This window comes from Pan paniscus, chromosome 6 (assembly GCF_029289425.2).
Source record: "Pan paniscus chromosome 6, NHGRI_mPanPan1-v2.0_pri, whole genome shotgun sequence".
Taxonomy (NCBI): Eukaryota; Metazoa; Chordata; class Mammalia; order Primates; family Hominidae; genus Pan; species Pan paniscus.
Window position 1 is genome coordinate 81269628 of NC_073255.2, and position 23640 is coordinate 81293267.

Sequence of the window (23640 nt, forward strand, 5' to 3'; positions counted from 1 at the left end):
GCCAATGGGCTTTTACACTCATCTGTCCATTTCTGTCAAGACCCTATGGCTGAGGTCAAAACAATGTTCTGGGAGAACCAGTTACCTCTAACCTTCCAATTCAGACACTGCCAGCTTAACTATGTAGAAACTGGCACACAGACCCTGTTAAGTGCTGCAACAATGACAGCGTTTCTATGAATTTGTTGGTACATGTGGGACTTTAGCTCATCTGAGGAGTCGAACAGCAGCTGTGAAAGTCTTCTACTCACTCCCTGTCGAGGCTGGCCTGGTTTGCTACACAAACACGGTGGCCCTAGGACCATGGGGCTATTCCTGCAGACACCCTCGGGAACCAGCTGCTCTGAACGTGGTGAGGGTGTTGGAGCAGCAGTTTCTCAAAAGTCCACACACAGTTAAAGCTCTGAAAACAGCGCGACGCACAGAAATGATTTCAGATGCTTTTCAGTAGCCACTTTCATGCCAACTCTTTATTTCCATAATAGAAAATCTTTTATTTCCACCTTTAGTGTTCCCTGCTAGCATAGATGACCACAAAACCCAGGCCAGAAACGTTCTGGTCTGCCGTGAACAGTCCAGGAGGCACTTGTTCTGCTGCTGTGGAAGTCGCCCTGACTCGGGGAGGAAGGGACACGCAGGTGGTATCAGTCTTGCTCAAGTAAACGGGCTGTTTTCCAAACATTGTGCCTTGGCTACTGAGTGGGGATACCTGGTTTCATTGGCAATCTTCCAGTATCTCTCTCGCAAAAGGAACGCTGCACTTTTTGGTTGTCTCTGCCGAGTGAAGATCCCCTTTTTATTCCCCAGCACTCTCGTCGGTGCTACAAAAAAAAAAAAGACACAAAGTGATTCAGATGACTTCTGATGGGTCAAGTTAGAACCAGTCTGGAGCTAAGGTAGGCACTAAATAGAAATGTCTTTTTTTTTCTTTTTTCTCCCTGTTGCCCAGGCTGGAATGCGGTGACACAATCATAGCTCACTGCAGCCTCAACCTCCTGGGCTCAGGCAATCCTCCTGCCTCAGCCTCTCCAGCACCACCATGCCCAGTAATCTTTTATTTTTATTTTTTAGTAAAGACAAGGTCTCATTATGTTGTCCAGGCTGGTCTCAAACTACTGGGCTCAAGCAATCTGCCCTCCTTAGCCTCCCTAAAGTGCTGGGATTATAAGCACAAGCCACCATGCTCAGCCAAATGTCCTCTTACAGTTTCAGGATGCTTGCTCTGAAGTGACAATTTATGGGTTGAAATATTTAAATACCACTGCTCTGCCCAAACACCCAGGTTCCCTGGTGTGTTAATTTCTAGTTTTCTAGTCTGTTAGGGGAAAAAACCCAAAACAGTGGCCAGGTGTGGTGGCCAACGCCTGTAATCCCAGTGCTTTGGGAGGCTGAGGCAGGTGGATCACCTGAGGTCAGGAGTTCAAGATCAGCCTGGCCAACATGAGGAAACCCGCCTCTATTAAAAATACAAAAACTGGCTGGGCACATTGGCTCATGCCTGTAATCCCAGCACTCTGGGAGGACAAAGCAGGCGGATCACAAGGTCAGGAGTTCAAGACCAGCCTGGACAATATGGTGAAACCTCATCTCTACTAAAAATACAAAAATTATTATCCAGGCATGGTGGTGGGTGCCTGTGGTCCCAGCTACTCAGGAGGCTGGGGCAGGAGAATCGCTTGAACCCAGGATGCAGAGGTTGCAGTGAGCTGAGATTGTGCCACTGCACTCCAGCCTGGGCGACAGAGTGAGACTCCATCTCCAAAAAAAAAAAAGCACTAGAAGTTTATCTTTTATTTGCAAACTAAGGTTTACATGCTGGGTACCCAGCTGTCTGGTAACTGGGTAGGCAGAGGGCTAGGGGTATCTGGGACAGTTACCCTTGAAAAGCCTTGGGCCTTTCTGAAGAGATAGCGCCTAGTGGGAGCCAGGGTCCTGACCAGCCACAGGTCCCTGCGTGGGACCTACTCATGGAGTTCAAAGTCCGCCGGGGCTGACGTCCAGCTTGGCAGCACCCACCACCAGTGGTCATTAGGCCTGAGCTGAGCCTGGTGGAGGAGCACAGCTGGCAACGACCTGTCAGGGCTGTGCTCTCAGGACATTCTCTGTCCCCAGTAAGACCACCACTAAATGGAAATGTTCAATGGAAAGGGGGCTTTCCCCACCAAAAGGTTCAAGACTGTTTCTTCCATAAGTGAACACAGGCATCGCCAAGTACTTCATCAAATGCAGCCCTTACGACACCAACAAGGAGGTGGCATTATCCCCACTGGACAGGCTTATGAAAAGCTTAGGTGACTTGCCCAACGTGATGCAGCTCATTTCTTTTTTCTTTTTAAGACCGAGTCTCAGCTGGCCATGGTGGCTCATGCCTGTAATCCCAGCACTTCGGGAGGCCCAGATGTGCGGATCACCTGAGGTCAGTAGTTCAAGCCCAGCCTGACCAACATGGAGAAACCCCGTCTCTACTAAAAATACAAAATTAGCCGGGTGTGGTGGCGCATGCCTGTAATCCCAGTTAATCGGGAGGCTGAGGCAGGAGAATTGCTTGAACCTGGGAGGTGGAGGTTGCAGTAGGCTGAGATAGCGCCACTGCACTCCAGCCTGGGAAACGAGCAAAACTCCGTCTCAAAAGAAAAAAAGAGTCTCACTCTGTTGCCCAAGCTGGAGTACAGTGGTGTGATCTTAGCTCATTGCAATCTCCATCTCCCAGGTTCAACAGATTCTCATGCCTCAGTCTCCCAAGTGGCTGGCATTACAGGCATGTGCTACCACACCCGGCTAATTTTGTATTTTTAGTAGAGACGGGGTTTCTCCATGTTGGCCATGCTGGTCTCAAACTCCTGACCTCAGGTGATCTGTCCACCTTGGCCTCCCAAAGTGCTGGGATCACAGGCATGAGCCACTGCGCCCAGCCTGCAGCTCATTTCTTACCGCATAAAGCCTCGCACCTCTCCACAAAACTGCCATCAGGGATGTCCCCAGAAACCATTTATCACAGGTGCCACGCAGAGGACAGCTTCCTGTTCTCCTTTTCCCTTTACCTCTTCCTTCTCACCTCATCTTGTTCATTCATTCATCCGTATTCCATTCTCACTCTTACGCTTTACCTTTCAAAGGCCTGTCTTTCCCTGTAAGTAATGTATTATAATTCCCACCATTACCACATGCTTCTCCAACCCACCAAACTGCTATCTTCAGTTTATGGTAAGTCCATAAACTAAGAAGAAATGGGACACATTCATTGCGAACTTGGCAGCCCCTCATCCATCCTCACAAGACACCGCAGATGTTATTCTCTTTGAAGACCAATCTTGTGTTTTAAAGACAAGTCTCACTCTGTTGTCCAGGCTCTCGTGCAGTGGTGCAATCATAGTTCACTGCAGCCTCCAACTCCTGTGCTCAGGTTATCCGCCTGCCTCAGCCTCCCAAGCAGCTGAGACTACAGGCACACACCACCACGCCTAGCTAATCTGTTTATTTTTTGTAGAGATGGGGTCTTGCTATGCTGAACAGGCTGGTCTTGAACTCCTGGCCTCAAGCGATCCTCCCGTTTTGGCCTCCCAAAGTGCTAGGATTACAGGCATTAGCACCATGCCCAGCCTGAAGACTTTTAAATGCTACCCCATTCAAGACGTGTTGAAACTCACCTATATTCAATCAGCCTGCTTTTTGCAAGTAATATACAACAGACTGAAATACCTTAAGCCTCTCAGGCTTTGTACCCTACTGTGGAATAATGAGTGTCCCAAAAGTAAATCCATAATGAGGTCCCGTTTTTCCTTCCTCCTTGGCTACAAAATAGACAAGGAAAAGGCAAGCCAGCCATTTCCGATTCACTATAGCTGACTCTCCTGTTTGCTTTTTGACCGTATTTGGGAGGCGGGGGCCTGAGTGCTTTCCTACTTCCTAAACACAACTTACTTTTCCTAGAAAATTCTCAACGCAACCTATATGGATTAAACCAGCTTCCCCAACTTTGTTTCCAATATTCTTACAATTGAAATGGCCAAAATTGGAAAGGCAACCTGAAAAAATAAGGACGGGTACATTATCCCATGAGCCAAACTGCCACTTACACTGTTCAGTCATGAAATCGGCAAAATTCCAAATGAGCTCTCCAACCACGTATTTTCTGCGTTTTTGATCCAGACCCAGATGGTACTGCTCTAGCAGACTTTTCTGGTACTCTTCAGTGAACATCAGAGGTGGATCCTGGGATTCAAGGCAAAGAGAATGTAAGAGTCAGAACTGGCAGAATTGTAAATGTTAGATAAAAATAAAGATCCACTTGATGGTGACCAAAATATCTGTCCTCGCAGGGGGCTACAGTGACTGCAGGACTCACTGATGCTGGGGTAAAGACAGCCAGGGAATGATGTAACCCAGAATCAAAAAGGAGGTTTAAAAAAAAAACAACCTTAATGAGCAGCTGCTTTATTTATAAACGTAATTTGACATTCGTTTCACATTACTTTTCCACCTCTATCTGCTGGTACAGTCTAAAGGCTAAACTACACTACAGGCAAAAATATGTCTTTCAGTCAGGTGCAGTGGCTCATGTCTGTCATCCCAGCAATTTGGGAGGCTGAGGTGGGAGGACTGCTTGAGCCCAGGTGTTCAAGACCAGCCTGGGCAACATAGCAAGACCCCATCTCTACAAAAAGTACAAAAATTAGCCAAGCCTAGTGGCACACATCTGTGGTCCCAGCTACTTGGGAGGCTGAGGTTGGAGGACTGCTTGAGCCCCAGAGATCAAAGCGACAGTGAGCTGTGTTCACACCACTGCACTCCAGTTTGGGTGACACAGTGAGACCCTGTCTCTAATAAATAAATAAATATAAATATAAATATATATATATATATATATAAATTAAATTAAATTCAACCAAACCAGGCTGGGCATGGTACCTCAGGTCTGTAATACCAGCACTTTTGGAGGTCGAGACAGGAGGATCACTTCAGCCCAGGATTTCAAGACTAGTCTAGGCAACACAGTGAGACCCAGTCTCTACAAAAAGTCAAAGTATTAGCCAGGTGTGGTGGCGCACGCCTGCAGTTCAAGCTACCTGGGGCTAAGGAGGGAGGATCGCTTGAGCCCAGGAGGTTGAGCAGTGAGCTGTGATTATGCCACTGCACTCCAGCCTGGGCAACAGAGTGAGGCTGTCTCAAAAAAATTTCTTTAATTAAACTAAATCAATTCAGTTATCCTAGTCATATATCAAGACCTCAGTAGCCATGTGTAGCTAGTGTGTACCATTTCAGACAGTGCAAATATAGAACATTTCCATCATTGCAAGTTTGTTTTTTTTTATTTTTTGAAACAAGGTCTCACTCTGTCACCCAGGTGGGAGTACAGTGGTGCAATCGTAGCTGAATGCAGCCTTGACCTACTGGGCTCAAACAATCCTCCCACCTCAGCCTCCCAAGTGGCTTGGACTACAAGCACTCGTAACCATGCCCAACTAATTTTAAATTTTTTGTAGAGATGGGGTCTATGTTGCACAGACTGGTCTCAAACTCCTGGGCTCAAGAGATCCTCTGACCTTGGCCTCCCAAAGTGCCAGCATTCCAGGTGTGAGCCACCATGCCCAGCACTGCAGAGGTTCTATCAGCACTGACCTAGACCCTCTCAAGAGTTTCTTAAGAATTCAGAGCTGGGGCTTGGCACGGTGGCTCATGCCTGTAATCCCAGCACTTTGGGAGGCCAAGGCGGGCGGATCACTTGAGGTCAGGAGTTCAAGACCAGCCTGACCAACATGGTGAAACCTCATCTCTACTAAAAATACAAAATGAGGTGGGCGTGGTGGCGCATGCCTGTAATCCCAGCTACTCGGGAGGCTGAGGCACGAGAATCGCTTGAACCGAGGAGGTGGACATTGCAGTGAGCCGAGATCGCGCCACTGCACTCCAGCCTAGGCAACGAGAGCGAAACTCTGTGTCAAAAAAAAAAAAAGAATTCAGAGCTGGTTACCTTTTCAAAGAGGATGCGCAAGCAAACATATCCAAGAGCCACTTCCCCTACTTGACTAGTTTGCAGAAGTGGCATTCTGTAAGCACGATAAATTTAAGGGTGCAAACAGAACAGCGCAGTCCACTGTGGGTGGCTGTTCCCTGTGTGTCAACCAGGAGCTGTGACAAACAAGTGTGAGCTGGCTGGGGTGGGAATGAGGGGCTGGATGGGGTTCAGGAATCCACAGGAAAAAAAAAACCTCACAAGACAAACCAACATATCTTTGGTGAGGAGGACAAAAAAATGAGATAGATTAAAAAAATGACAACAGGCTGGGCATGGTGTCTCATGCCTGCATTCCCAGCACTTTGGGAGTCTGAGGCAGGACAATCACATAAGGCCAGGAGTTCTAGACCAGCCTGATAGTGAGACTCCATCTTTACAAAAAAATTTAAAAATAGGCTGCACATGGTGGTTCATGCCTGTCGTCCCAGCTACTCAGGAGGCTGAGGTGGAAGAATTGCTTCAGCCCTGGAGTTCAAGGCTGCAGTGAGCTATGATGACACCACTGCACTCCAGCCTGGGCAACACAAGACCCTGAAAAAAAGAAAAAGAAAAAAAGGCTAGCACAGTGGATCATGCCTGTAATTCCAGCACTTTTGGAGGCCAAGGCAGGAAGATCAATTGAGTCCAGGAGTTTGAGACCAGCCTGGACAACATAGCAAGACCCTATATCTAAAATATGAAAATTAAGAAAAAGGATATTTTAGTTGGTGATTATGGTGCCAACATGGGCATTCCAGGCAGAAGAAACAGCTCAAGCAAGAGCAGGAGAGCAAGCGAGGGCAGTGGAAACAGATCAGTGGCTGGGATAGAGGGGAGAAGGGGATGAAAACCCAGGAGAGAGCAGAGGACACTGAGTGTCCTGACCAGAGGTTAGGGCTTTGTCCTGTGGGCCTGGGGGAGCCAATGACAGGACTCCCAAAATTTTCATCTGTGGCTGGTGCAGAGGCTCACACCTGTAATCCCAGCACTTTGGGAGCCTGAGGCAGATCACTTGAGGCCAGGAGTTCAAGACCAGTCTGGGCAACATGGCAAGACCCCATCTCTACAAAAGTAAAAAAATTAGCCAGGCGTGTTGGCATGTGCCTATGGTCCCAGCTACTCAGGAGGCTGAGGTGGGAGGATCACTTGAGCCCAGGAGGTTAAGGCTGCAGTGAGCAGTGATCGCACCACCACACTCCAGCCTGGGTGACAGAGAGATCCGGTCTCAAAAACAAATACAAATTTGGATCTGTTAGAAAGACCACTTGGGCACGGGTGATAGGAGGCTATCTGGAAACAAAGCCAGTAAGGAGGCCACCTCTGAGGACCAAGCGAGTGGGGCACAGGCCTGGCTGCTGGCGGTGAGGGAACGTGGACAGGGCCGTGGGAGGAGAGCCCAAAGCTGAAGCGAGGGGAGCAGTGCAATGGGCGCAGGTCAGGCTGGAGGAGGCGAGTGACATCTCTGCCCTGAGAGAACACACAAGCAGAAAGCTCAACACTGCTTACCTGGTGAAACCCTGCAATCGTTTCTGCTCCATACTCGCTCTGAATAATGGGCTTCTGATACTTCTTATACCAGTTCTCAAACTGGGTGGCCAGCTGCAGCTGAATCAACTCCAGGTGCCCGTAGTCGTGATACCAAGAGTAGTAGCTGTTCAAACAGATCACATCCACATACGGAGCCTAGGACCAGAGCGGCAGAGCCCGTTCAGCACTCAGTAGACAGCATGACTCAGCATTCACACACTGCGGGGGCTCCTCTGGCAGAGAAGGTAAGAAGGGGGATGTAATCCCAGCACTCTGGGAGGCTGAGGCAGGAGGATGGCTTAAGACCAGCCTGGGCAACACAGCAAGACCGCAGCATTACAAAAAATAGTAGTAAGAAAATTAGCAGGGCACGGTGGCTCATGCCTGTAATCCCAGCACATTGGGAGGCCAAGATGGGAGGATCACTTGATCCCAGGAGTTCGAGACCAGCCTGGGCAACATCACAAGCCCCCATTTCTACCAAAAAAAAAAAAAAACCTAGAATGGGAACAGCTGCCTCCTGGGGCTGAGAACATCCAAGTGTACCAATTTAGATCCTGAAATTACCCTGCCATAGGCAAGAAACATGGTCACAAAGTGGCCCAGAGGAGGTAGGCCTGGGACTCCGCACTGACACTCATGACGTGCGCAGCTGGGAAGGGCTGTGAGAGGCACAGCAGCTGCCAACGCACAGCCCTCAGCCAAAGCCCAGGGCCCCCACCACTGGAACTGACTCCTCTCCAGGCAGCACTCCCATCACTGGGCTTCCCCTCACCTTGCCCTGGAGAAGCACTGCCACCCGAGGGGCCGATGCAGTCATTCTCACAGAAAATCTTTTGTTTTGTTTTGGAGACAGAGTCTCGCTCTGTCGCCTAGGCTAGAATGTTAGTGGTGCGATCTCAGCTCACTGCAACCTCTGCCTCCAACCATCAGGTGCTTCTCATGCCTCAGTCTCCCGAGTAGCTAGGATTACAGGCGTGCGCCACCACGCCCAGCTAATTTTTTGTATTTTTGGTAGAAATGAAGTTCCACCAGTTGGCTGGGCTGGTCTTGAACTCCTGATCTCAAGTAATCTGCCTGCCTCAGCCTCCCAAAGTGCTGGGATGATAGGTGTAAGCCACCATGCCCGGCTGTCACAGAGAATCTTGAGGGAGCTTTCACAAGGCAGCACTGTGGACTGCAGAGGGCCAGAAAAGTCGCTCCAAGAAGCAGGGCGGTGACGACCGAGTAGGACCACCCCAAGCTTCAGCATAGTGGTGCTTACAGCTGAGCAGCAGGGGCTTCTGTGTCCAACTGGCTAGTTTCTAATGCGTCCTGAACACATTTCTTTCTAGTAAAAATGCTGGCCGGGTGTGGTGGCTCACGCCTGTAAACCCAGCACGTTGGGAGGCCGAAGTGGGCAGATCACCTGAGATCAGCAGTTTGAGACCAGCCTGGCTAACATGGCAAAACCCCATCTCTACTAAAAAATACAAAAATTAGCTGGGTGTGGTGGCATGCACCTGTAATCCCAGCTACTCAGGAGGCCGAGGCAGAATTGCTTGAACCTGGGAGGACGAGGTTGCAGCGAGCTGAGATTGCACCATTTCACTCAAGCCTGGGCAACAGAGCAAGATTCCATCTCAAAATAAATAAATAAATAAATAAATAAATAAAGAATGCTAATGTCAGCCAGGCACTGCAGCTCATGCCTGTAATCACAGCACTTTGGGAGGCCAAGGCAGGAGATCACTTGAGCTCAGGACTTTGAGACCAGCCTGGGCAACATAGAGAGATGCCACCTCTATAAAAAGATATAAAATTAGCTAGGCGCAGTGGTGAAAACCTGGAGTCCCAGCTACTCGGGAGGCTGAGGCAGGAGGATCACTTGGGCTCAGGAATTCAAGGCTGCAGTGAGCTGTGATCGCACCACTGCACTCCAGCCAGGGCAAGAGAGTAAGACCTTGCCTCTACAAAAGAAAAAGAAAAACTCAAGTTCCAACCCTGGACGTACTAAATCAGGACCTCAGAACGCAGAGATCTGGCATTTCATAAAAACTTCCCCTAGAGATTCTCATCAGCCAGGTGTGGGCCAGATGAACTCTAAGCTCCCTTAAATCTTTGACGTTTTATGAGTCTATTAAATCGAAGTGCAAAAAATGCTGAGTCCAAACTGAGCAAACAAATCCCATCTCCCTATGCCCAGCCTCCTTGGATTGAGAAAGCCACACTGCCTGGCGAGTAAGCAGGGGGAGAATTCTCATTAACCCAAAGACCATCTGTGAAAACAGACTGGCTGCGGCCGGGGTGTGGTGGCCCACACCTTGGCCTTTGGGAGGCCAAGGCAGGAGGATCGCTTGAGCCCAGGAGTTGGAGACCAGCCTGGGCAACATGGCAAGACCCTGTCTCTATCTTTTTAAGTAAAAAAGAAAATGAAATAAAACCCAGACTGGCAGCGCATGGTTCTTTCTGGCTGTTCCCATGACCAGGCTTCAGGACAAGCCCAGGCAAAGGCAGGGAGAAGTGGGGTGGGGACCCCCAGGCTCACCCCCTTGTCTGCTGCATAGTTAGAGTTGCTCACAAAGGTCACAGGCCGGGAGGGGTCCAAGGCTTTGGTGTGAGCGATCACCATCCTGTCCACAAAAGGCAGAAGAAACAGGTTCCATCAGTCCAGGAATGGCTCAGACACCCTCCCATCCTCTCTGTCCCATCTTCCACCGCCAGAACACAACACGGGGCCAGGCACGATGGTTCACACCTGTAATCCCAGCACTTTGGGAGGCCGAGGCGGGTGGATCACTTGAGGTCAGGAGTTCAAGATCAGCCTGGCCAACATGGTGAAACCCCAACTCTATCTACTACAAATACAAAAATTAGCGGCCAGGCGCAGTGGCTCACGCCTGTAATCCCAGCACTTTGGGAGGCCGAGGCGGGCAGATCACAAGGTCAGGAGATCGATACCATCCTAACACGGTGAAACCCCGTCTCTACTAAAAATATAAAAAATTAGCCGGGCATGGTGGCCGGCGCCTATAGTCTGAGCTACTCAGGAGGCTGAGGCAGAAGAATGGCGTGAACCCAGAAGGAGGAGTCTGCAGTGGGCCAAGATCATGCCACTGCACTCCAGCCTGGTCCACAGAGCAAGACCCTGTCTCAAAACAAACAAACAAAAACAAAGGGGAAAAAAAAAAAAGCATGGAGCCGCTGCTTTCTTCCCTAACTTGAGATGTATTTTACATAAGGGCATATGATCCTCTAGTCCTAGACCGAGCTCTCTAACATCACTCCGTCTACCCCCATCTCCGAATCCTCTACCCCCAGAGGAGTAGCCACCCTTCCAGGTACACAGAGCTGAGGTCACTAGGCTGGACACTGGCAAAAATGAGGTTGACTCCCTGAAACAGCTCTTGAACACAGGAGGTGGATGGATGCAGATTTGGGAGGGATATTTATTAATGCATCAAGCAAACAGGGAGTGCAGGCTGGGAGGTAGGCATGGGGCTAGGTGCGAGGTGCTCAGCAGTGACTCAAATCTAAGTCCACAGGTCCTGGGCAGTGGGAGTGGAGATGCATGCAGAGAAATGGTGCAAGTGCCGGGCAAGGCGGCTCACGCCTAGAATCCCAGCACTTTGGGAGTTTTACTAGAGACCAGGAGTTCAAGACCAGCCTGGGCAACATAGCAAGACCTTGTTTCTACAACAAATTTAAAAATTAGGGGCGGGCATGGTGGCTCACGCCTGTAATCCCAACACTTTGGGAGGCCGAGGCGGGTGGATCATGAGGTCAAGAGTTTGAGACCAGCCTGGTCAACATGGTAAAAGTCTATCTCTACAAAAAAATACAAAAAAAAACCTAGCTGGGCATGGTGGCATGCGCCTGGAATCCCAGCTACTCATGAGGCTGAGGCAGAAGAATTGCCTGAACCCAGGAGGTAGAGGTTGTAGTGAGCCAAAATTGCACCAGTGCTCTCCAGCCTGGGCAACAGAGCAAGACTCCATCTTGCGGGAAAAAAAAAAAAAATTTAAACTTAGCCTGACATGGCCGCACACACCTGTGGCCCCAGCTATTTGGGAGGCTGAGGCAGGCAGATAACCTGAGGTTGGGAGTTCGAGACCAGCCTGACCAACACGGAGAAACCCCATATCTACTAAAAATACAAATTAGCTGGGCGTGGTGGCGCATGCCTGTAATCCCAGCTACTCGGGATGCTGAGGCAGGAGAATCACTTGAACCCAGGAGGCAGAGGTTGCGGTGAGCCGAGATTGTGCCATTGCACTCCAGCCTGGGCAACAAGTGCAAAACTCCATCTCAAAAAATAAATAAATAAATAAGAAAAAATGTCCCTTAGAAGGGAAGAAAAACCCAACAGAGGGACCCGTCTGTGCTCAGAGCTCCCGGCACCTGCCCGAGGCCTCCACAGTACAGACTGTTTTTGTTTTTGTTTTTTTGAGAGACAAAATCTCACTCTGTAGCCCAGGCTGGAGTGCAATGACATGATCTTGGCTCACTGCAACCTCCACCTCCTGGGTTCAAGCAATTCTCCTGCCTCAGCCTCCCAAGTAGCTGGGATTACAGACGCCCACCTCTGTGTTCCGCTAATTGTTTTATTTTTAGTAGAGACAGGGTTTCAATATCTGTTGGCCACGCCGGTCTCAAACTCCTGACCTCAGGTGATCCACCCACCTCGGCCTCCCAAAGTGCTGGGATTACAGGCGTGAGCCACCGCACCCAGCCCAGACTGTTGTTGAAGCCTGTTTTCCTCTTCTCTTTCCTCAGTTCATTTCTTCTTTTACGCCCTCCCCCATCATTGCTCTGCCTATCCGAAGGCTGTGGCTGGCACAGATCAGAAAAGAACCCCCTAGCCTCAAGTTCCAAACCCACACTCTCCAACAGCCAGGCTCTCAGATGGGAAACTTCAAAGCCTGTGACAGCCTGGCTGAACCTCTCCAGCCTGGGTGGCTCCCTCCAAATCCTGCCCCAGAAAACAGGCATCTCCTCTGGCCACCTCCCAAAGACGCCTCAAACACCTGCTCCTGGAAGCCTGTACTCTTCCCCTTCGCAACAAAGGGCCTGTCCACCCAGTCCTGCTGAGCACACCCCTGTGCCCCCGAGCTCTGAATTGTCCTTGGCCCAGGCTGCAACAACTTCTCAGAGCCTTCTGCCTGCTGCAGACTTGGCTCAGCCCAAAGCACTGCATGAAATTGGGGTGTGCTGTATGAGTCAAGAGGCATTTCTACCACCTCTCCTGCTTCTACCCCAAGTGAAAAATCCAACTCTGAACGCTGAGTTAGAACTGCACGATTGTAAGGAAGAAAAGGGGGCCAGGTGTGGTGGTTCACACCTGTAATCCCAGCACTTTGGGAAGGTGAGGCAGGAGGATCACTAGAGGCCAGGAGTTCCACGCCAGCCTGGCAAACATGGTGAAACCCAGTCTCTAATTAGCCGGGCACGGTGGCTCACGCCTGTAATCCCAGCACTCTGGGAGGCCGAGGTAAGTGGATCTCCTGAGGTCAGTAGTCCAAGACCAGCCTGGCCCAACAGAGTGAAACCCCGTCTCTACTGAAAAATGCAAAAGTTGGCCAGGCATGGTAGCTCACGCCTGTAATCCGAGCACTTCAGGAGGCCGAGGCGGGCGGATCATGAGTTCAAGAGATCGAGACCATCCTAGCCAAAATGGTGAAACCCCGTCTCTGCTAAAAATACAAAAATTAGCAGGGTATGTTGGCGTGTGCCTGCAATCCCAACTCCTCAGGAGGCTGAGGCAGGAGAATCACTTGAACCTGGAAGGTGAAGGTTGCAGTGAGACGAGATTGCGCCACTGCACTCCAGCCTGGCCGCGGAGTGAGACTCCATCTCATAAAAAGGAAAAAAGGAAAACTTAGCTGGGCGTGGTGGCATGTGCCTGTAATCCCAGCTACTCGGGAGGCTGAGGCTGGAGAATCACTTGAACCTGAGCGGCAGAGGTTGCAGTGAGCTGAGATCATGCCCCTGCACCCCATCCTGGGCAATAGAAGGAGACTGCATATCCAAAAAATAAAAAATAAAGCAAAAATTAGCTGGGCGTGATGACACACATCTAGAATCCCAGCTACTTGGGAGGCTGAGACAGGAGGATCACCTGAGCCTGGGAAGTCAAGGCTGCAGTAAGCCAAAACTGCACCGCTGCACTCCAACCTGGGCAACCAGAGTGAGAACCCATTTCGAAAAAAAAAAACAGCCCCAGCACAGTGGTTCATGGGTGCCTGTAATCCTAGCTACTCAGGAGACTGAGGCAGGAGAATCACTTGAACCCAGGAGGCAGAGGTTGTAATGAGCGGAGATCACCCCACTGCACTCCAGCCTGGGCCATATAGTGAGACTCCATCTCAAAAAGAAAAAAAAAGAACAAAAAAGAAAACCACAATTTGGGTGGGTAGATATTTGGTCCCCTGAACTATCTGGGTATGGACGGCCTTCCCATTGGGCTGGACGCGAGGCCGATCTTGAACAGCACACGCCCACCGAGGTCAGCCACCTGCCAGGGTCTCCTTCCCAATCTAGCCGAGGGCAGGCAGGGAGCACTCACTTCAAGTAGTAGCCAGCAGATTCTAGGTGGGACGCAGGCTCGTTGGCCACAGACCACATCACGACCGCGGGGTGGTTCTTGTCCCTACGCACCACTTCTTCCATCACCTGCATGTGGTGATGCAGAGAAACGTTGTTGAAGAACTGCCTGCGGGCCAGGAGGGAAGGGACAGAGGGTCACGGTGACGCCCCCGGGCTGGGCAGGCGGAGCAGGTGCACAGCAGAGACTCACGGCAGCGCCAGGCCCACGCCGGGACACTCATCGATGACCACAATCCCATAGCGGTCACACATCTGCATCACTTCCTCTGCATAGGGGTAGTGGCTGGTACGGAAAGCGTTGGCACCAAGCCAGCGAAGCAGGTTGAAGTCCTTCACCAGCAGCGGCCAGTCGAAGCCCTTCCCTCGGATCTAGGGGATAGCAGAGCCAAGTGACCCCTGTCCCTGTCGAAGCTGCACTTCCTCTGAGAGCCAGGACCCTGGAGAGCCACCCCATGAGCCCCCTCTCCATTTGGAGCCATTTGCCTCATTGCCCTGAGCTGCCCTCAACTGCAGGACACAGGGAAGGCGAAAGTGGAGGGTGACCAGAAGCAGCCCCCACAAGGACCCAGGAGCCCCAACACACGTCCGCATCCTCATGCTTGTTGACGCCGTGGAAATAGAAAGGTTTCCCATTGATGAGGAACTGGCTCTTGGTGACAGCCACAGTGCGGATCCCCACAGGGAGTGTGTAGAAGTCAGACACAGGCCCCAGTGACGTCTGTGCAGTCAGCTGCACCTATGACAGCCAAAGCACCAGGTGTGAGCACCCCGACAGCCTAAGCCCCATCCGGCCTGCCCTCCAGCAGGAAGGCCCCTCATGCACCCCAGCAGCTGCCTCTGGGCCTGTAAGCAGAGATGCAGCAATCAGAGGTTCTGCCCTACCCTGGCTGACCCTGGGAACCTGCCCTTCAAAACATGGCCTTCCCTTTGACATGACAAGGTGGCTCATGCCTGGAGTTCCCACACTTTGGGAGGCTAAGGCAGGAGGATCACTTGAGTCCAGGAGTTGAAGATCAGCCTGGCGACAGACTGAGACCCCATCTCTATCAAAAAAAAATGTTTTTCTTCTGAGACAGTCTCAGTCTGTCCCCCAGGCTGGAGTGCAGTGGTGTGATCTCAGCTCACTGCAGCCTCTGCCTCCTGAGTTCAAGCAATTCTCCTGCCTCAGCCTCCCGAGTGGCTGGAATTACAGGTGTTCGCCACCATGCCCAGCAAATTTTCATATTTTTAGTAGAGATGGGGTTTCACCATGTTGGCCAGGCTGGTCTTGAACTCTTGGCCTCAAGTGATCCACCCACCTCAGCCTCCCAAAATGCTGAGATTACAGGCATGAGTCACTCTGCCCAGGCTACAAAATTTTTTTTATTTAGCCAGACATGGTGGCATGTGCCTGTAGTCCCAGCTACTCAGGAGGCCAAGGCAGGAGGACTGCTGCAGGCTGAGAGTTCAAGGCTGCAGTGAGCTGTGATCAGGCCATTGCACTCCAGCCTGGGTGACAGAGTGAGACCATCTCAAAAAAAAAAAAACAAAAAAACATGGGCCTCCCACCAAGGGTGAGAAACATCAGAAAGCTCAGAGGACCATGCCTGCCCATCCACCTGTCTTGGGCTCCTGCTGAAGCCAGGGTCACCACATGGGGGCAAAAGACCTCCCTTAGGCATGTCCCAAACCACCATTACCTCCAATGAATACAGATAGGCAGGGCGTTCGTGCATCAGGTACGGCCACCAGAGGCTGACACCTGGCACCTTAAGTTGGCCCTGGGTCCCAGTCCCATTCGCCACGACTTTGTTTTCTGCATCCAAAAGACGCACTTCCAACTTGAACAGGTTACTGCCCTTGACAGAGATCTGGTAATTCACCAGCCCTGCAAGAAACAAGAGAGACCAGGGCTGAGGGAGGGACACGACCTGAGTCACACAAACAGGAGCGCCCTGCAGCCACCGCTGCCAGGCAGCCATTTGTTTCTGTTGCTTTTTTTAAATTTAATTTCTTAATTTTTTTTTTGAGACGGAGTCTCACTCTGTCCCCCAGGCTGGAGTGCAGTGGCATGATCTCGGCTCACTGCAACCTCCACCTCTGGGGTTCAGGTGATTCTCCTGTCTCAGCCTCCCAAGTACCTGGGATTATAGACGTGCACCACCATGCTCGGTGAATTTTTATATTTTTAGTAGAGATGGGTTTTGTCATATTGGCCAGGCTGGTCTTGAACCCCTGACCTTAGGTGATCCACCCGCCTTGGCCTCCCAAAGTGCTGGGATTACAGGTGTGAGCCACCGCACCTGGTGCTTTTTTTAATTTAAAAAAAGATTTTGGCCAGGTGCAGTGGTCACACCTGTAATCCCAACACTTGAGGAGGCTGGGGTGGGAGGATCGCTTGAGACCAGGAGTTCAAGACCAGCCTGGGTAACATAGGGAAACCACTTCTTCCCTAAAAATACAAACAATCAGCCGGTCGTGGTGGTGCGTGCTTGCAGCCCCGGCAGCCCCAGCTACTTGGGAGGCTGAAGTGGGAGGATTGCTTGAGCCAGGAGTTCGGGGCTGCAGTGAGCTATGATCTTGAGGCAGGATAGGTAGTCAAGGAAGTGACCGTGTCCCTCAGACATGCCAACCACGGCGCTGAGACACGTGACATGTGAACAAGCATGTACAGCTACTACGCATGTGCAACCAGAGGACGGCCCAGAACGTGCTTACAGTAACACCTCTTCCCAGCTCCTTAGGAATTCATCACGGAAGACTCCCAGAAAGGGAGTTTCCCCAGTAATAATCGGTGCTGTCTCATCCTTACGAGCAGCCTGTCCTGAATTCTGTGTCTCAGGGTGAACTGTGCATTTTGCACTTCACTATTTTTTTTGAGATGGGGGTGTCACTCTGTCACCTAGGCTGGAGTGCAGTGTTGCAATCTCAGCTGACTGCAACCTCCACCTCCCGGGTTCAAACAATTCTCCCATCTCAACCTCCTAAGTAGCCGGGATTGCAGGCTCACACCACAATGTCCAGCTAATGTTGGCTAAGCTGGTTTGAACTTCTGAGCTCAAGTGATCCACCCATCTCAGCCTCCAAAAGTGCTGGGATTACAGGCATGAGCCAGTGCACCCAGGCTGTTCTAAACTTAACTTCCAAAATACCTTTCCTTGGCAATAAATTGCTCTATGGTGCATTGTCTTTGCTGTGGGATTCTTTTTTAAATTCTTTTTTATTCATTTATTTTATTTTATTTATTTATTTTTTCTTAGATAGGGTCTCAGTATGTTGCCCAGGCTGGTCTCAAACTTTGCAGCTAAAGCGATCCATCCACCTTGGACTACCAAAGTGCTGGGATGACAGGCATTAGCCACCACACCCAGCCTAAATTCTTTTAAACTTAGAACCGCGGCCCCACAACGGCTGTCAATAATCTCACCACTGCACTCCAGCCTGGGCCACAGTGCAAGCCTCATCTCAGAAAGAGAGAAAGATATATATATATATTTTTATTTTTATTTTTTGACATGGAGTCTCGCTCTGTCCCCTAGGCTGGAGTGCAGTGATGCAATCTCAGCTCACTGCAAGCTCTGCCTCCCAGGTTCACGCCATTCTCCTGCCTCAGCCTCCCGAGTCGCTGGGACTACAGGCCCCTGCCACCACGCCCAGCTAATTTTTTGCATTTTTAGTAGAGACGGAGTTTCACCATGTTAGTCAGGATGGTCTCGATCTCCTGACCTCGTGATCCCCCCACCTTGGCCTCCCAAAGTGCTGGGATTACAGGCATGAGCCACCGTGCCCGCCCTGAAAAAGATGTATTTTTAAAAAGAAAAAAAACTTAAAACAAAAATTTTTCTTAAATACAGACCGAGCGCTGTGGCTCATTCCTGTAATCCTAGCATTTTGGGAGACTGAGGCGGGTGGATCCCGAAGTCAGGAGTTGAACCAGCCTGGCCAACATGGTGAAACCCCATCTCTACTAAAAATACAAAAATTAGCTGGACGTGGTGGCACACGCCTGTAATCCCAGCTGCTCAGGAAGCTGAGGCAAGAGAATTGTTTGAACCCGGGAGGCGGAGGTTGCAGTGAGCCAAGAGCACGCCACGGCACTCCAGCCTGGACAACAGAGCAAGACTCCATCTCAAAAACAAAAAACAAAAACAAAAAAAACAGGGTATCCCAGCTGGGCACAGTGGCTCACGCCTGTAACCCTTGCATTTTGGCAGGCCGAGGAGGGTGGATCACCTGAGGTTAGGAGTTCAAGACCAGTCAGGCCAATAGAGTGAAACCCTGTCTCTACTAAAAAAAAAATAGAAAAATTAGCCGGGCGTGGTGGCGGGTGCCTGTAATCCCAGCTACTCGGGAGGCTGAGGCAGGAGAATCGCTTGAACCCGGGAGGCAAAGGTTGCAGTGAGCCAAGATCACGCCATCGCACTCCAGCCTGGCGACAGAGCGAGACTCCAGCTCAAAAAAAAAAAAGAAAAAAAAAAAAAGACAGGGTCTGCGTCTGTTGCCCAGACCAGAGTGCAGTGGCGTGGTCATAGCTCACTGCACCCTTGACATCCCAGGCTCAAGTGATTCTCCTGCCTCAGCAGCTGGGACTACCGGCACACATCACCATCCCTGGCTAATTTTTTAATTTTTTGTGGTGATGGCCTCGCTATGTTGCCCAGGCTGCTCTTGAACTACTGGCCTCAAGTGATCCTTATACCAGGGCCTTCTTGCAAAGTGCTGGATGACAGGCATAAGCCACCATGCCCGGCGCCCCCCGCCACCGAAGCTGCCTGTTCCTTGAGCACGATGTGTAGCAAGGGGAGATGGAGTGAGAGTAGCACAATAGAGAAGGGACAGGATTGCCACCCCGAGCTGTGTGACGTTAGGCCAGACCCCTCTTCTCCTAGCGAGGTCAACCACACGGGTGATTTTGGGAGCCCGTATCCGCTCACACAGGCTGAATTTTAGCTTCATAGGTGGAAGGGAATCTGTGAGGGTGTAGAGATGCTGGGAGCACCTTTTTCCTGGGAGAGCTTTCCAAACAGGGAACAAACAGAGCCACCCTGGGCCCCGCTGAGAGAGGATCCTACCAGAAGCCCTCACCACTGTCTTGCTCCACGCTGGTGGTGACGGTGATGTCATCGATGTAGGTGGTGGGTGTCGTGTACAGAAGTACAGACCGCTGCAGTCCCGCGTAGTTGAAAAAGTCAAAATATGTGTTCTGGACAAAGTAACCCTTGGGATACCTAGGATGGGAGGACTGTGGTTCGCTGGGCCCTTGCCCTGGATCCCCTGACCTCAGCTCACAGGCCTCCCTGGCCTCCCCAGATCCAAGGCCTCCACTCTGTGAAGGCCACCCAGTCCCTACCAGGAAGACCACAGGGTGGGGCGGGAAGGTGGGTGTGTGCAATGGAGGCAGGATGGTACCCACTTGGAGGTGTCAGTCAGGTATTGGATGGTCCCTGGTGGCAGGGTGGTGGGGGTGAGTGTGTTGTTGATGGCGATAGTGATTCGGAGCCGGGAGGGCAGGGGCCCCACCTGGACCAGGTTGCTGATGTCGGCCTCGAAGGGGAGGTAGCCCCCCTCATGCTCTAGCGTGTCGACCCCATTCACCCACTGCAGACACAGGAGATATGGGGAGGGGGCTGCAGGTCAGGGCATGAGGAGGCGCCCTGCTATCGGGCACTCCCTCACATAACCTGCAGCATGGGGCTCCGGGGCCTTCCAGCCAGATGGGAAGAATGACATCCCAATGGGGTAGATCAGGCTACCTATCCACCTATACAGGGCACAGCCCCCAGGGCAGGGCAGGACCCCCCACCATCCCACCCTAGCATACATGCCGTGGGTGGCAGCTGGAGGTCCCATGCTGTTCAGAAGCCGTGCCCCCCCACCCGCCCTGCCTGCTCCTGGCCGCACTGACCACGATGGCATAGGAATGGGCACTGCCAATCCTCAGCACCACTCTTGTGCGCAGGTCCTGGGTCCATCGCTCCGGCAGGATCACCTCCCGTTCGTACCACACCCAGCCGACAAAATGCCGCAGACGCCAGTCCTGGCTGATGTCATTGAAGCTGGAGGGAACTGGCATGTCCATGGTGGGGCCTGACTGTGGAGAGAAGAGCCGGGCTCAGCTCCTAGGCCCCCAAAGGGGTCCAGGACCAGTGTGCTGCACGGCTGTGCCCCCAGGCCTAGCACAAGCCCTGACACATAGCGGGGACTCTTGGCAGAAAGGACAGATAACTTGCTGATGACAGGTCAACTGCCAGGGCGATCTGTGCACCTGGGCCAGTGGGGCCAGGAGTTCCTCCTCAGAGTGGATGGGGCACAATATCTCCTGAGACAGGAGCAAGCCCAGGGCCACATCCCAGCCAGAGGCAAGAAGGTTCAGACCTGTGACTAAGAGGCAGATGGCCACTGCCTGTCACAGGGAGGAAGGCTGGTTGGAGGAATGGGGGGAGCTTTGCTTAGGACACTGTGAGTGGGGCGCACACTGGCACCCAACCCCCTCCTCTCTCCCTCCTGTACTGAATGCTGCAAAGTCAGAAAAAGAGGATGTAGACCAGGCAAAAGCTGCCCAGACCTCACCCAGTTCCACTTCTCTGCAGACCACATCCAAGTCAGGAGGGGAACAGGGGTGGCGTCCTGGGCCTGATGTCGCGTCCTGTCCTCTATGTGAACCTTGAAAACCAAGGGACTTCCTGCCTCGGCAGAGCTGACCTCAGGACATCTAAACTGTCACCTCCTCCCGATCCCCGGGCCCAGCTCTGTGCAGTGCATGCCGCTGTGGCCAGAGTGTGTGGGTGGCTCATGCCAGTAATCAGCGCTTTGGGAGGTCAACGTGGGAGGATGGCTTGAGGCCAGGAGTTCGAGACCACCCTGGGTAAATAGTGACACCCTGTTTTTTTTTTTTTTTAAGTTTTTTTGTCTTTTTTTTTTTTTTTTTGGAGACGTAGTCTCACTATGTCGCCCAAGTTGGAGTGCAGTGGCATCCTGATCTCAGCTCACTGCAACCTCTACTCCCGGGTTCAAGCAATTCTCCTGACTCAGCCTCCCAAGTAGCTGGGATTACAGGCATGAACCACCACACTTGGCTAATTTTTATATTTTTAGTAGAGATGAGGTTTCACCCTGTTATGTTGGCCAGCCTGGTCTCAAACTCCTGGCCTCAGGCGATTCGCCCGCCTCCGCCTCCCAAAGTACTGGGATTACAGGTGTGAGCCACCGAGCCCAGATAATTTTTTTTTTTTTTTTTTTCAATTAGCCAGGCGTGGTGGCACCAGCTAAATTGCAAGGCTGGGGCGGGAGAATCGCTTGAGCTCAGAAGTTAGGCTGGCGCCACTCCGCCCCAGCCTGGGAAACAGGTGCAAACCCAGTCTCAAAAAATTTTTTAAAAATTAAAAATAAATATTGAAAGGAAGGATACTGCACAGACTCAGCCTTTGCCTCGGGAAAGGGCTCGGCAGGAGCCTTTTCTCCTCCTGCCTAATCCGCCCCGGCCCTCCAGGGTGCTCATGTTCCCCCGTCCCCCAACCCGGCGCCCCCAAGCCCATTGACCTTTAACCTCCTGCGGGCCCCAGCTCGGAGACGCCCAGGGGAAGAAGCCTGCGGGGGGCCCGGGTTCCCCCACTCCCACCGCCGGGCTTTCGGGCGCCTCCCGGCCCTGCTCCGAGATCGCACCTCCCACAGCGGCCGCCGGTACCACTGCTCCTCGAAGCCCCGGCGTCGGTTGTCAGAGAAGTCGGCGCGGAAGCTCCAGAGGCCGTCCAGCTCCTTGCATTCCCGCGACGGGCTCTCCTGGGGGTACAGCATCCCGCCCTGCAGCCCCAGCGCGCAGCCCCACAACAACGGCCCGAGCGCCGCCCAGGCAACCGCCGACCCCCGGGCCATGCTTCCCGGTCCCCCGCTCAGCCACCGTCTGCCGCGCTAAGAAAAGCGCCGGAGGTGCCCGTAGGGCGGGTCGCGTGACGCGCCGGTGTCGTGATGCGCCTGAAGCCATCCGCGCCATCTTGGTTGAGGACGAGTGCCAGGCCTGGAGGGGCGGGGCCGGGCGCTGCCCGGTGGGGCTTGTGGCTGGAACCCCAGGCTAGGCCTTTGGGGAAACGGGACCCTCACCCTCAGCCCCAGCCGATAAGGGCGAGGTCTGCTCCCCACCCCGACCCAGGCTGGACGATCCAGGGCCGCAGGCCAGAACAGAACCCCTGAGATCGGTGGGATCCCCCTGTTTCTTCAAGGAGCACCTCCACTTGCTTTTCCCAGCAGGAATTCAAGGAGGCCCCAGCGGCGCCTCTTCCATGCCTGTCTGATGCAGCCTCTTGCAGGGATGCACGTCCTTGGGATGCGGCCATAGCCTTGACCCTGGGCTTCTGGAGCCCTGACCTTAACCCAGGGGCCAAGAGCTCCCTCTTGGTGTTGCAGGCACATAAAGATGCAGGGAGAGAGGCCAGGTGCACTTTGGGAACCCGAGGGGGGGAGGGGGCAGATCACTTGAGGCCAGGAGTTCGAGACCAGCCTGGCCAACAGATAGTGAAACCCCGTCCCTATTTTGTAAACATACAAAAAAAAAAAAAAAAGAATTAGCGGGGCGTGATGGTGCGTGCCTGTAATCCCAGCTACTCAGGAAGCTGAGGTAGGAGAATCGCTTGAACCCCGGAGGCAAAGGCTGCAGTAAGCCGAGATCGCACCACTGTACTCCAGCCTGGGCAACAGAGCGAGACTCTGTCTCAAAAAAAAAAAAAATTGCAGGGAAAGGGTGCCCTGCGGGACCCCAGTTTACTCCAGTAGGGAAGGCACCGTGTGGGAGAGGTAGAGGAGGAGATCTGGAGACAGCAAAGGAGACATAGATTTATGGAGGGGACTTTCATACAGGGACGGTGCAGTGGCCATTGCTGGACATGAGAACCACTACCATTTGTAAAAAGCATGCAGCTTACATAACATTTTCAACTAGCATCCTCGACCTGTTACTGGTGGAGTTCCTGGTGGTGAATCCCTACACATCAGCAACAACCTCAATTCTTGCCTCCTCAGAAGAAAGAATTGCACTGAGGGGCATGAGGCAGAAAGCCAGAGGGAGGTAAGCTGCAGAGCAGTAGTAAAAGCCTGTTAAAAAGCAGGCCAGTGCTGAGCGTAGTGGCTCACACCTGTAATCCCAGCACTTTGGGAGGCGGAGGTGGGCGGATCACGAGGTCAGGGGTTTGAGACCAGCCTGGCCAATATGATGAAACCCCATCTCTACTAAAAAATTAGCTGGGCATGGTGGCATGCGCCTGTAGTCCCAGCTACTCGGGAGGCTGAGGCAGGAGAATCGATTGAACGCGGGAGGCAGAGGTTGCAGTCAGCCGAGATCGCACCACAGCACTACAGCCTGGAGAGAGAGCAAGACTCAGTCTAAAAAAAAAAGCAGGCCAGGCACAGAGGCTCAGGCCTGTAACTCCAAACTCCAGCACTTTGGGAGGCCAAGGCGGGAGGATCACTTGATATCAGGAGTTTGAGACCAACCTGGCCAACGTGGAGAAACCCCATCTCTACTATGTAATCCCTACTATTCAGGAGGCTGAGGCAGGAGAAAT

The 23640-nt window shown here is 52.2% G+C and overlaps 1 protein-coding gene across 4 annotated transcripts; it reads right to left on the minus strand.

Moving 5' to 3' along the window:
- Positions 1-441: 441 nt before the first annotated feature.
- Positions 442-23430, minus strand: GUSB (glucuronidase beta). 4 transcript variants are annotated; one of them, XM_034964211.3, is made up of 12 exons: positions 21749-23430; positions 19992-20177; positions 19500-19684; positions 19172-19314; positions 15787-15974; positions 14691-14843; positions 14298-14476; positions 14067-14213; positions 10050-10134; positions 7502-7678; positions 4077-4212; positions 442-821 (listed from the first exon to the last, which is right to left on the minus strand). In XM_034964211.3, the coding sequence occupies exons 1-12, from the start codon at positions 21956-21958 to the stop codon at positions 655-657; spliced, it is 1956 nt and encodes a 651-aa protein (XP_034820102.1). In that variant the 5' UTR covers positions 21959-23430; the 3' UTR covers positions 442-654. The 4 variants fall into 4 exon arrangements, with proteins under 4 accessions (XP_034820102.1, XP_054970998.1, XP_054970999.1 ...); XM_055115023.2 differs by lacking the exon at positions 14691-14843 and having other exon boundaries at positions 21749-23068; XM_055115024.2 differs by lacking the exons at positions 19500-19684; positions 21749-23430 and having other exon boundaries at positions 19992-20134.
- Positions 23431-23640: the final 210 nt, after the last annotated feature.